This window comes from Indicator indicator, chromosome 11 (assembly GCF_027791375.1).
Source record: "Indicator indicator isolate 239-I01 chromosome 11, UM_Iind_1.1, whole genome shotgun sequence".
Classification (NCBI taxonomy): domain Eukaryota; kingdom Metazoa; phylum Chordata; class Aves; order Piciformes; family Indicatoridae; genus Indicator; species Indicator indicator.
The window spans coordinates 29765826-29778109 of NC_072020.1; the positions used below are offsets into that span (position 1 = coordinate 29765826).

General features: G+C 41.1%; 1 protein-coding gene across 1 annotated transcript in view; it reads right to left on the bottom strand.

The window, feature by feature from the left end:
- RFTN1 (raftlin, lipid raft linker 1) overlaps window positions 1-12284 on the bottom strand; it is a 94843-nt gene that overhangs the window by 59488 nt on the left and 23071 nt on the right. Inside the window, exon 2 of the mRNA XM_054384841.1 lies at window positions 1636-1822. Within this exon, the coding sequence (XP_054240816.1) occupies window positions 1636-1822 (187 nt within the window). The remainder of the gene's footprint in view (window positions 1-1635; window positions 1823-12284) is intronic.

A 12284-nucleotide genomic window follows, 5' to 3' on the forward strand; every position in this document is an offset into this window, starting at 1 on the left:
GCTCCTGGGTATGGCAGGAGACAGCAGCAACACACTGAGCGCTCCAGCTTCAAGGCTGCATTGCTCCGCGGAGATGGATGCTGCTTTTCCCTGACCTCTCTCCTAGAAGATGCTGAAGCCCTGGACTCCAAGCCAGCAGAAGTGCTTAAGTGCTTACTTAACACTGCAAACTCATGCATGTAAATACTTTCATTATTTGCAGCAGGGTATTTTGTAGGCAGAGAAAGCAAGACCCCAAAACCAGGCAAACTTAGCCCAATACTGCTTAAGAACACCACTGTTCAGCCTAATATTTTATGTTTTGCTCATAAAATTGGAAACCCTTTGAACAATATCAGGCAAGCCAGCATGAAGTTCTTTACTAATACAACTAAAAGCAAGTCAAGGTAAACTGAGAGTTATTTTAGAAGCTAAAATTGTCTCTGACACCCAATGCCTACAGGTATTTTGTAATGAAACGCAAAACTTCTTCTTAGGTCACAGAGTGAAGTATGACTCTGTCCATAATTGCTACCAGTTGATTACCAGGCTGCAGTAACCTGAATGGTGCATCTGCTTTGGTTTTAAAGAGGTGTCTAAAGAAGCTACATCCTTCCTTCAAGCATCAGCATGAAGAGAGGGACAAGGATTGGAAAATGGAGGTCTGTAATTGCTACCAATCGATTACCAGGTTGCAGTAACTTGAATGGTGGATTTACTTTGGTTTTAAAGAGGTGTCCTTCAAGCATCAGCATGAAGAGAGGGGCAAGGATTGGAAAATGGAGGTTTAATTATCCTCCATCCTTCAGTACAGGTCACTCTTAGAAGTGGTGGACTGGTGAATGCAACTAACAGAAAACTGCACAGAATGGCTGCAACAAAGCCACAGAGCTGTGCATGGCCAGGTAACATTAAATTATGTTTTAAATCGTTATACTAAAAATCAGAAACACGTGTTTATAAATATTCATGTGTTAATTTTCTTTTGGGCTATTCACCAGCACATTCTATTGATTTTTTTTTTAAATCACATTAAAATATGAAAAAAAACAGTATTTCTGCTTATTCATCTTCATACTGATGATGTACAGTATTCTCAATACATTTTAAGAGACTGAACAAAACAGAAGCTGTCTTTTTATTTAAGGAGTTTGCACTGACTGAAAAATTAAAAGAACCTATGCTGTTCAGAGGAAAGAAGGGCTGAAAGCCTTCACACAGATTTCAGAAGTATGCATTAGTACTGCAATTCTCAAATTCACCATACTAACTGTAACCACCTAATGTGCCTCTTCTAAGCAAACACTTCTTGTGTCTTAATTTAATCTAATAAATTCTTCAAGGGTACCAACAGGACCACCCTCACAAACTGTCAGGCATAGGGCTTGTTTGTTTGCCTCTCATGACAACACATCCCAAAATACAGAGCATATTTCAACTTGTTAATCTCCCAGTCGTCTGCCAAACTGCAGATGAGTTGTAAACATGAAGAACATATTAAGCCTATTCAAGCCCACAAAAAAAAAAAAAAAAGAAAATTAAAAAAAATAATCATGTCTTGCACAGTAAACTCTGCTACAATTTCCTGATGTAGGTCAAAACTCAGCAGGAAATCACATTGTCTATTTTTATCTGAGTTCACTGGAAGTGCTTTACCTTTCTGTTTTCTTGATAAGCACAGCCCTGAAGATTTGTTCCTGGGGAGTTTTCTCTTTTTCATCAGTTGGTTGCACGAAAGGGTGGACAGCAGCCAAGACGAAGCCCTGCTGGTACAATTCTTGCAGCTGAGCAGGAAGATCACACAAGGAGGAGAGCTTGATTGCAGATGATCCTGGCAGCTCAGCTGGAAACAAAAAGGAAATTGATCAATAATCCCACACCAGACTATCATGTTTTTGCAATTCAGGCTCTTCAGAGTCAAGCAAGCTTCACACTGAGGTACAATATTAACACAAAAATTGACCTTTCCTTAGGTCCTTTTGGTATTTCAGCTTTCAAGCAGTCTGCCTTGGCAAAAGACTTGTATCACACAGGAGACTGGTAGAGTTAAACACCAAGTCAGATGCATTAAAATGCTAAATTCACTACTTAGTGTGGCAGAGATGAAGTAGAGGATCTATTAAAAACAAGGCAGTTGGTCAGTATATATTCTAATTGTTAGTAGTTGTCACAGTAACACAAGTCGAGGAGAGCAAGCCCTAAGTCAAAAATATAAAATGAAAGAGGAGAGTCACTGAAGGTAGAACATGCCCACTTCAAAAGCAATGAAGAGAAGGATCCATCTACACAAAGGCTGTATTATCAGACCAACAGACCACCAAAATGCTATTGAGACCACTGTGCCTAAAGAGTACTTTTTAGGTATAGACAATGAGAACACTAAGAGCAATGCATAACTGTAGTGATGAGAAACCTTTTAGAACAGACACTAAATCTCACACCTCAGTGTTAAAGCAAACCTATACATACTGGAGATGAGGATGAAAATAATCCTTCCACAGTCTGTTTACTGTGGGGTTTTATGCCCGCCTGTGAAACATTTGATGCTGACACCTGTCAGACACTCAACATACACAGAGATACTGCAGTCAGTACAGAAATAGCCCTTTATTACCTTGGAGCATTGTGGGCTTCAAAAAAAAAAAAAAATCCCCTAAATCATCCAAAACAGCCTTCCATTAAAGCTCATTCTCTCTGTATCAGTAATTCTTCATATGTTTTTGATATCTTGTGTGAAAAGACATCTCTTTTTCCTGACCTTTTGCTCCTCATTTCCATCTCTCAAGGATTATTTATTATTTCATCTCTAACCACACTAGCCCATACAGGGCGGTGAGGGGCTGCATAGTTCCCCCTCCCACTGAAACCAACAGAGAGAAGGTGTTGCAAGAATCACGAACAGAAATTCCCAGCACCTTGCTGGCCTTCATTAAAAAAAAATCCCAGCACCTGAGAACAGTTTGTATGAAAGACACCAGCTATGCAAAATGTTTCATTGTACTGCTTTTTTCATCAAACTGCGTGGCTACCCTTTATGAATAATGAAAGAGGTTATCAAAAAACTAATAAATATTCACAACCAATAATACAGAAGAATAATTTAAATAATAATGAATAGCTGTGCCTGGTATGCTTTCCCTTCATAAAAGACCATGCTCCAGAAGAGGATAATGGAACTTTTTGACCAAGAACTATAAGATGCAGAATTTTTATTATTTTGGCAAATAAAATGAGAAATCCAAGCAACACGGTCATTGACAGACAATACAGCTCTACCTTCTACAGCAGCATATAAATCACTTTAGAGTCATAAAAAAAAGATGTCCCAATGAATAATGCATAATCAATAATAAAAACCACTGTTATTTACTGGACCATACTGGGGATCAAACTGGAAAAAGAAACCCAGATGTTAGAACTACTTTTTCTCTCTTGTGTCACAGGGACTCCCAACAGTGTTAAACTATGCAGCAAATAGTTCAATTACTTAAGAGAATATGGAAGCTGGAACACCTTTCTAAATGAGGGGTTTACTTAATACAATGGGATGTCTAAACACTATTCAGTAATGTTAATGCTGGTAATAGTCCTTCAATTTTTAACAATCACCTATGAAAAATGGATGCTTGTCTTGGATCTCAACCTAGCATCTGGATTCTTCTGAGGATGCCTTGGTTAAACTGGTAGAAATTGTAACCATTAACATAGGAGAGTGAGTGCTTCCTCCTAAAAGCTAAACTTGAGGGGAAAGTGAAAACATATGCAATTGGAGCCTTGGGATGTACAACCAATGATTAAAAAAGAAAGGTAATAGAAAATAGAGCTGGGAAGGATCATCCAGCTAGTTCATGCTATTACCTAGAGGCAGGATTGTTTCTAGTTTAGTTGTTTCTCAGTTTTTCTCATCTGGTTTTAAAAACCTTTAGTAATGGAGATTCCACAAGCCCCTTGTGTTATGTTTCAATACTTCTCTACTCTTGCTATTCAAAACCTTTTCCTAGCACCTGGACCGAATTTTCCTCTCTGACATTCAATACTGATACTTCCTCACTAGAATATTTGTTTGATGCATCAGCTTTTTACAATCCTTATACCTTTCACACCTTAACCTTAATCTTACCTCCTCTAGACCAAATAAACTCAAGTCTTTTCAATGTTTCACACCTGAATCTTACCTCCTCTAGACTAAATAAACTCAAGTCTTTTCAATGTTTCCTGCTGCCCTGTGTCTTCCAGATTTGTATGTAACTTTGGTAGATGTCTCCTGATTCTCTTCAACTGGTCCACATCTTTCTTCAAGTGTATTTCCTAAACCTTACCACAGCAATCCAGCATAAGCCTCACTGCTGCGTTGTAGAATGCAAAAGCTCTTTCATGCTTATTATATATCCCTGGGCAGTTTACATCATTTGAGGGGGGAAAAATATTAAATTATCTTTTCCTGCCCTTAATGACTTCTAGCTTTTTCTTTTCAGTTTTCAAGAGCCTTTCTGGATCCCAGACTCCACAGCACTTCTTAGACTGGCAAACCTCAACAAACATAGCAGCCTATTGCTGGAATAGTTACTTAAAAGAGCTAATTTTAGCAGACTCTAGGCAAACTGATTTTAAGCCTTGCAGTTGATACGTCTTCTTGGGCTGATGCTAAACTACTGCTACTTTGTCTTTGGAATAGAGAGCCTTCAAAAAGGTAAGACAGTTCCTATTTCACACCTGATGCCCACAAAGTCTGCATATGAGGTTCCTGGGTCCACAGACCTGTGCTGTGAGTTACTCATCATCCTCTGGATATTTTATACATTACTTGTTCCACTATCTTTCTGGGCATTAATTTAGACTAAGAATAATCACACAGTTGTCTTTAAAATTAGGTTGAAAAAGTAAATCAGACTTTCCTGAAGGGAAACAGTCTTCAAGCTTAAATGATAAGATTTCAATTCTTTCTTCATCTAATTCCTCTAAGAAGGTTCAACCTACTTGAAAATGTTTAATTTATCATGCCAGTTGCTGATCTAGTCTTTCCTTACTTTACCTTAGAAAAATATTAACATTTTCAGAAAACCTTATACAATTTTCAATAAAATCTGTTAGAACTTCTGGTTTAGTTGTTAAACAGAATTCTAACCATGCCACTTTTGAAAGAAAAAGGAAAACCAAAATTGTGTACAACAGAGACTTGTGTAAGGTAAAAGAGCAAATGAAAAAGAAAATAAAATCTTGTATTACTTAGAGGGGATTTAATAAATGTTTATAAATACCTGAGGGCTGGGTGTCAGGAGGGAGGGGACAGGCTCTGCTCACTTGCTGCCTGTGATAGGACAAGGAGCAACAGATGTAAGCTGCAGCACAGGAGGTTTCACCTCAAGGGGGAACTTCTTTACTGTGAGGGTCACGGAGCACTGGAACAGGCTGCCCAGAAAGGTTGTGGAGTTTCCTTCTCTCTGGAGAATTTCAAGCCCCATCTGGATGTGCTCCTCTGTGACCTGAGCTAGATTGTATGGTCCTGCTCTGGCAGGGGGGCTGGACTCAGTGATCTATTCGGGTCCCTCCCAACCCCTGACATCCTGTGATCTGTGATCCAGTACCCATTGCAAGCTTCTATTCTGGGAAAAGATAAAGCTGAATTCTTTTAGCTCCATGTTGCTCTTGAAACACAGTTAGCTCTAAGTTTTGTATTCTGCTCCATGTTTCCTTATTTATCGCTGCACTTCACAACTTGACCTCAAGTGATTCCTTTGTTTACTCTGTCTGTATCTCCATCAGTGCACAAAAAACTTGTAAATGACAGATGATGTGTTTTTCAGTTTTACTAAGGCTGAAAGCAGGAATAGAGGTGCTGGGCTGGTTTTGGAACCGATTACCAGGCAAATTAGTTTGTTGCTTGACTGATAATCGAAGCTGAAAAGAAAGTTTGCGTTACACAACTGAACATTCACAAGGTGACTTTCCTGGGTCTAAGGACTTCTGCATTCTTTGCAGCTAATGGGAACACCTGACCAAACACACTGACCCCACACTGCCACAGAGTGGCACAAAACCCTACAGATCGAGTCATGTGTACTTGAAAGGAATCATCTCTGCAGCTCCAAAGAACAATTTATGGGAAACAGGAGGTGGTGCAGTCTGCTGTAGAGATCCTAAGAGACTGACAGCAGCTGAGAAATATAGCTGGGGAGAAGAGTATTAAGGAAAATTGGTTCCTACAGTTAAGGGGCTCCTCTTTCCCTCCCACTGGATCATCCAGGGCTGCTACCACAGAAAAGACTGAGAGGGGATCTGATCAATGTCTATCAATAGCTGAGGGGTGGGTGTCAAGTGGAGGGGGCCACAGTGGTGGTTCACAGTGATAAGAGAAGGAACAATGGATTCAAAGTTGAACATAGAAGATTTCACCTCAACATGAGGAGAAACTTCTTTACAGTGAGGGTGACAGAGCACTGGAACAGGCTTCCCATGGGGGTTGTGGAGTCTCCTTCTCTGAAGACTTTCCAAACCCCCCTGGATGCATTCCTGTGCAGACTACCCTAAGTGATGCTGCTCAGGCAGGGGGGTTGGACCTGATGATCTCTTGAGGTCCCTTCCAACCTCTGATATACTGTGATATTGTGTTATCAAAGAGCCACCAGCCAGCTTCAAACTGAAACATCTCATATGACCTCTGACAACTTCATTAAGGTCCATACTAAAGAGGTAGTTGTAGACTGATCAAATATTAAAAGACAGTTACAGCAATTGTTTACAACAAGTAGGATGTTTTTTTCTATATTGAAACAATAGATTTGGGTACCTTTGAGATGCTATAACCCAACACTTTCAAGGAGGAAAGGATTTATAAAATATGCTTAATAATGAATATCATCAACTAGAGTAGATCTTTATATAATACAAATATATACACCCAACAGAATCAGATACTCCTAAGTCTAATCTGTTTGATTAGCAGCAATTTTCCCTTCCTACTAGTTATGTTTATGACAAAGCTAAACCAGACTTCGCTTTTTTAATTACTTTCTACTTGAATGATGGCTATGCTGCAGGAAAAAATACAATGTTAAATGCCAAAATGGCTTTTATTTCACTTATCTCTACTGAAACAGTCAAATTCAGGGTCATATTTAGGTCTTAGTTTCTTGGTGCTTATCTGTAATACTTTATTTAAAAGCACAAGCACACAGCTCTACTCTAACTTTCTGTTATCCTGTGTTAGTGTTATTTGCCTTGCTCCAACAAAACAAATTAAGTGTTGGCACGTTTTGGCCTTCATTTTTTGACATTTTCCTGATTAAGCTCTTATGCCTTTATTTCAGTGACAGCTGTTAAAGACTGATGGAGCCCTAATGACAGTTCACACTACACATGAAAATGTTCCACAAAAGTGTTGGATTCCTTTTCAGTAGTTTCTCTTCTCTTTTAAAGTTTTGATGTTCATCTGCATTTTCAAAGTAATGCTCCTCAATTTAATATGAGATTTTTAATGAGACTTTGTAATAACTTTTTCCTTTGCACACTTTCTGTCTATACTAAGCACAGAAGAAAGCACTTTGCACCCAAAATCTGCTCAAAATGTGGTGTATGGGGAAAAAAATAAAAAAAGAAAAGTAAAAAGGAAGCCTTGCAAACTCAGCAGACCTGTACTATTAAGTGCAGCAACTCAGTTTCCTGGCAGCTGCAAACCCAATACTCCTATTTCACAGAATCATAGAATAGTTTGGGTTGGAAGAGATCTTTTAAAGGTCACCCAGTCCAACCACCCTGCCATGAGCAGGGACATCTTCAACTAGATCAGGCAGCCCAGAGCCCCATCCAGCCTGACCTTGAATGTTTCCAGGAATGAGGCATCTACCAACTCTCTGGGCAACCTGTTCCAGTGCTTCACCACCCTCACTGTAAAAAAAATTTTCCTTATGCCCAATCTAAATTTACCTACTTTCAGTTTACAGTCATCACCCCTTGTCCCATTGCAACAGGCCCCATTCAAATGTCTGCCCCTATCTTTCTTATTAGCCCTCTTTAAGTATTGAAAGGCTGCAATAAGGTCTCCCTGAAGCCTTCTTTTCTCCAGGCTGAACAACTTCAATTCTCTCAGCCTTTCTTCCTAGCAGAGGACTTCCAGTCCTCTGAACGTTTCTGTGGCCTTCCTCTGAATCAATTCCAACAGGTTCATGTCTTTCCTGGGCTGGACATAGCACTCCAGGTAGGGTCTCACCAGAGCAGAGGGCCAGAACCATCTACCTTCTTTTGATACAGCCCTGGATACCATCAGCTTTCTGGGCTGAAATCTCACACTGCTGGCTTATGCCCAGTTTTTCATCCACTGCCATCCCTGAGTCCTTCCCAGCAGGGCTGCTCTCCATCCCTTCCTCCCCCAGCCTGTATTGATACTGGGGATTTCCCTAATCCATGTGCAGGACTTTGCACTTGGCCTTGTTGATCCCCATGAAGTTCACATGGGCCCACTTCTCATCTTTGTCCAGGTCCCTCTGGCTGGCATACAGCATGTCTGGTGGTCAAACCCACCACTCATCTTAGACTCAACTGCAAACTTGCCGAGGGTGCAATTGATCCCACTGTGTCATTTGATCAGGCCTAACAGAGTGGCTGGAGAGCAGCCAGGCAGAAAGGGACCTGGGGGTACTGGTAGACAGTAGGCTGAACATGAGCCAGCAGTGTGCCCAGGTGGCCAGGGGAGCCAATGGCATCCTGGCCTGCATCAGGAATAGTGTGGCCAGCAGGAGCAGGGAAGTCATTCTGCCCTGTGACTCAGCACTGGTTAGACCACACCTTGAGTCCTGTGTCCAGTTCTGGGCTCCTCAATTCAAGCAAGATGTTGAGATGCTGGAATGTGTCCAGAGAAGGGCAAAAAAGCTGGGGAGGGGTCTGGACCAGAAGCCCTATGAGGAGAGGTTGAGGGAGCTGGGTTGGTTATCCTGGAGAAGAGGAGGCTCAGGGGAGACCTTATTGCTTTCTACAACTACCTGAAGGGAGGTTGCAGCCAGGTGGGGGTTGGTCTCTTTTCCCAGGCAACCAGCAACAGGAGGACACAGTCTCAAGCTGTGCCAGGGGGAAGTTTAGGCTTGATATTAGAAAGAAGTTCATCACAGAAAGAGAGATTGGCCATTGGAATGGGCTGCCTGGGAGATGATGGGGCCACCACCCCTGGAGGTGTTTAAGAAGAGACTGGATGAGGCACTGAGTGCCATGGTCTGGTTGATTAGATAGGGTTGGGTGATTGCTTGGACTTGATGATCTTGGAGGTCTCTTCCAACCTGGTTGTTTCTGTGAACACACATCAGGAGGCTCAGGCCCTTGAAGAAATACAGTCATACCTGTTTTCTTTTTCAAAGCACAGGATATATACACACCTGCCCAACACGTGGTGTTACAAGCCTTTACAAAGCCAGTGAGCTATGGAGTCACTCACACTCCTCCTGGGACCTTCTTCCTTCCAGTACTGTAAAAATTACACAGGCCCTTCTGAAAAGCTACAGCTGCCCCAGGTGGCTCACAGAAAGAATAATGTCCTCATGTCTCCAACAGAGGAGAGCTCAGGGCTTATGGAACCCTCCTCAGGAGATGGCCAGAAGATGGGCCACAAGAGCAACAGCAGCACAGCTCTCCCTCTCCTCATTGCAGGCTCAAAGTTGCCCCTGAGCAGGGCTGTGACTACGAGCTAGAAAGGAGCAGCGAGGCAGGCACACTACACACTCACTCATTCCTACTTGCTAATTCTATGCAGCTCTCTACCCAGCATCAATTCTCCCCTGCTGTCCTAAAGCACCTAGTCTCTCTCCTGCACTCTACAGCACATGCAGAAGACCACCTGAAGAATCTATACAGTGGCCAGGTGTCAGCACCTACGATCCTGAACAGATCTAGCAAAAGCAAGTGTGATGAAAACAAGGTTAAAGCAAAACTCTGGTCACATGGTGACACACTCATCACCACAGCACCATCCACGGATGTCCTGCAGGGCTGTACAGCAGGCCTGGCTATTTACCTCCTGCCATTACTGGCTGCCTCCTGGGAAAGGGCATTTTACCTTGCTCTGTTGTACCTCACACAGCATCCCACCAAGGTGGTCCCAACAGCATGTCTGCTGACAGGAAACTAAATAGCAACGAGGAACGGAGACAGTGTGGGAACAGAGTGTATCACTGAGCACAAATAAATCTGTCCTGAGTCCACCCAATTTCTAAGTGCCACGGGGCACTTCCCAAGCTTGTTTAAGATTGTTTGTAACAGCCCTGATCATTTTGTAGAATACCACAGCAAGCACACTTCCTCTATTTAGTATGAGGATTCCTGTTTCTTAATTTAATATTAATTCCTTTCCAGCAAGTCTAATTTAATTTAAAGAAATCAAATCTACAGCAGACTAAATTCTAGCAGAGCAAAACTTTGTCTTTGCATTAGGGCCAGCCAAAAAAATTTGACTAGAAAGGTTACCATAAGAAGATACAGTTTCAGCTACAGAAAAAATTATTTCCTAGGTACACGTCAAATGCAACAAAACTTTTCATTTGGATAACATTCAGAAGTTTAATTAAAAGTAATGCATTAGTGTTTTACATGATCAAACTGGTTATACAAGCAGCATTTCTTCAGTGGTTCTGTGAATTTCCACTCCAGTTGAAACTTTTCCATCACCTGTATTACTGGAATTGGGATTTCTTGTTGGTAAGGACAGCTGCAGTGATGGAAGGTGGGCAATTAGGATACAGAAACAAAGCAGTGCTGCTCCAAGCAGCTGATTCCTGCATGCTGAATGCTAGACTGCTATGACTAAGTACCATCCCTGCCAGGTCTCTTTCTGGTTTGCCAAAATCCTGGGGTTAATATGTGCAGGCCCTGAGGACTGAATGGTATCCCAGCTTCTTGCAAAGAGGCAGGTGAACATCACCTGGAGGAAGGTGCAGGGTAAAAATCTCTTGGGAAGGGTTGGCTTTTATCTAACAATGCAGCACAGACTGGGGAAAAAATGCCCTCCCTGTACTACAAATAAGTACATTTTTAAGGCAATTTTCACTGACTTATTTAGCAGTTGGTTTGGAATAGCTGAAGGAATCATTCTTTCCAACTACTAAAGCTTGCTAAGGCAAATTTGCTACTCTGGATAGAAGAAGGCAAACCATTACTTGAATACTTACCAAAACACTTACTGACTGATCCTGGGAGAATATGGTTATTTCCAATCAGTGTTAATCTCAAGCAAAAAAACATTAAGGCATCTATTGCAAATTTTCATTCTTTCTTACTAACACCACAGAACTCGTTAATGCAGCACAAATGGTTTGCATGGCAAAACAATGCAGTCATGTTGTCCTCACTTAACTACTCTTTCCTCATTCAACCCACAAATATTTTCTTGCCCATGACAACAAAAAACTTCCAGAGAATCTGCTCATTTGCCAAGAAAATAAAGAAAAACCCACTAATAATGTAACTTAAAGCACACAAAGCAGTAAACAGATTTCTGGCAACTTTTGTGAGAAACTCCAAAATACTGTTTCTGAACTAAAACCTACCAAACAAATGTTAAAACAATATGAATAACTGAGCAGAAAACATATGGTGCTTCTGACACCATCACTCAGCTTTAATTACCTGAAGCACACTAATGCTAGAATTTAATGAGTTAAAAGTGCAACCTTTTGGAGTAACAACTGTAGAAGCTACACTATAGTCTCTTCTACTTTCTAAGAGCTCGAGCTTCTCTGAGGTGAAACATAATGGTTTCTTAACTTCCAAGACAAGACAGACAGTCCAGGTACACTACTGTTCACGTTGTCAGCAGTGGCAGGACACTGGATGTTAATGTATAACATGGATTTTTTGGTTATGCTAAATGACATTCTCAGTGTTTCTTCTTTCAATCTTCAAGGCAAAAGAAAGAATGAACATGCAGGAGAATCAGGATTTTAAATGAAGGATGACTGCTCAGTAAAAGCCTCGTGTTTACTTTTAGTATAAATGTAACAGCTGAACTCAAAAATATTCAGAAACAAAGCCCTGAACTTTAAGGTACAGAGGAAAAAACAACCACACAGAAAGACTGCAAAATTGCATGTATCATATATACACTTTTAAAATATGTATGTACACAAACAGGTGTGGTGGGTTGACAATTCCCCCCCAACAGTAAATTTGTCAGACCAGCAAAACTACAATCTACAATGGAGTACAATGAATATATACAAAATGTACAGTATTCACAATATTTACAGATATTTACAATTAACAAACAGCACAAGGACCCCCCTAGCCAAAGACCAGGGGAGCTGCAACAGCTTCTCCCTCCCTGCTCC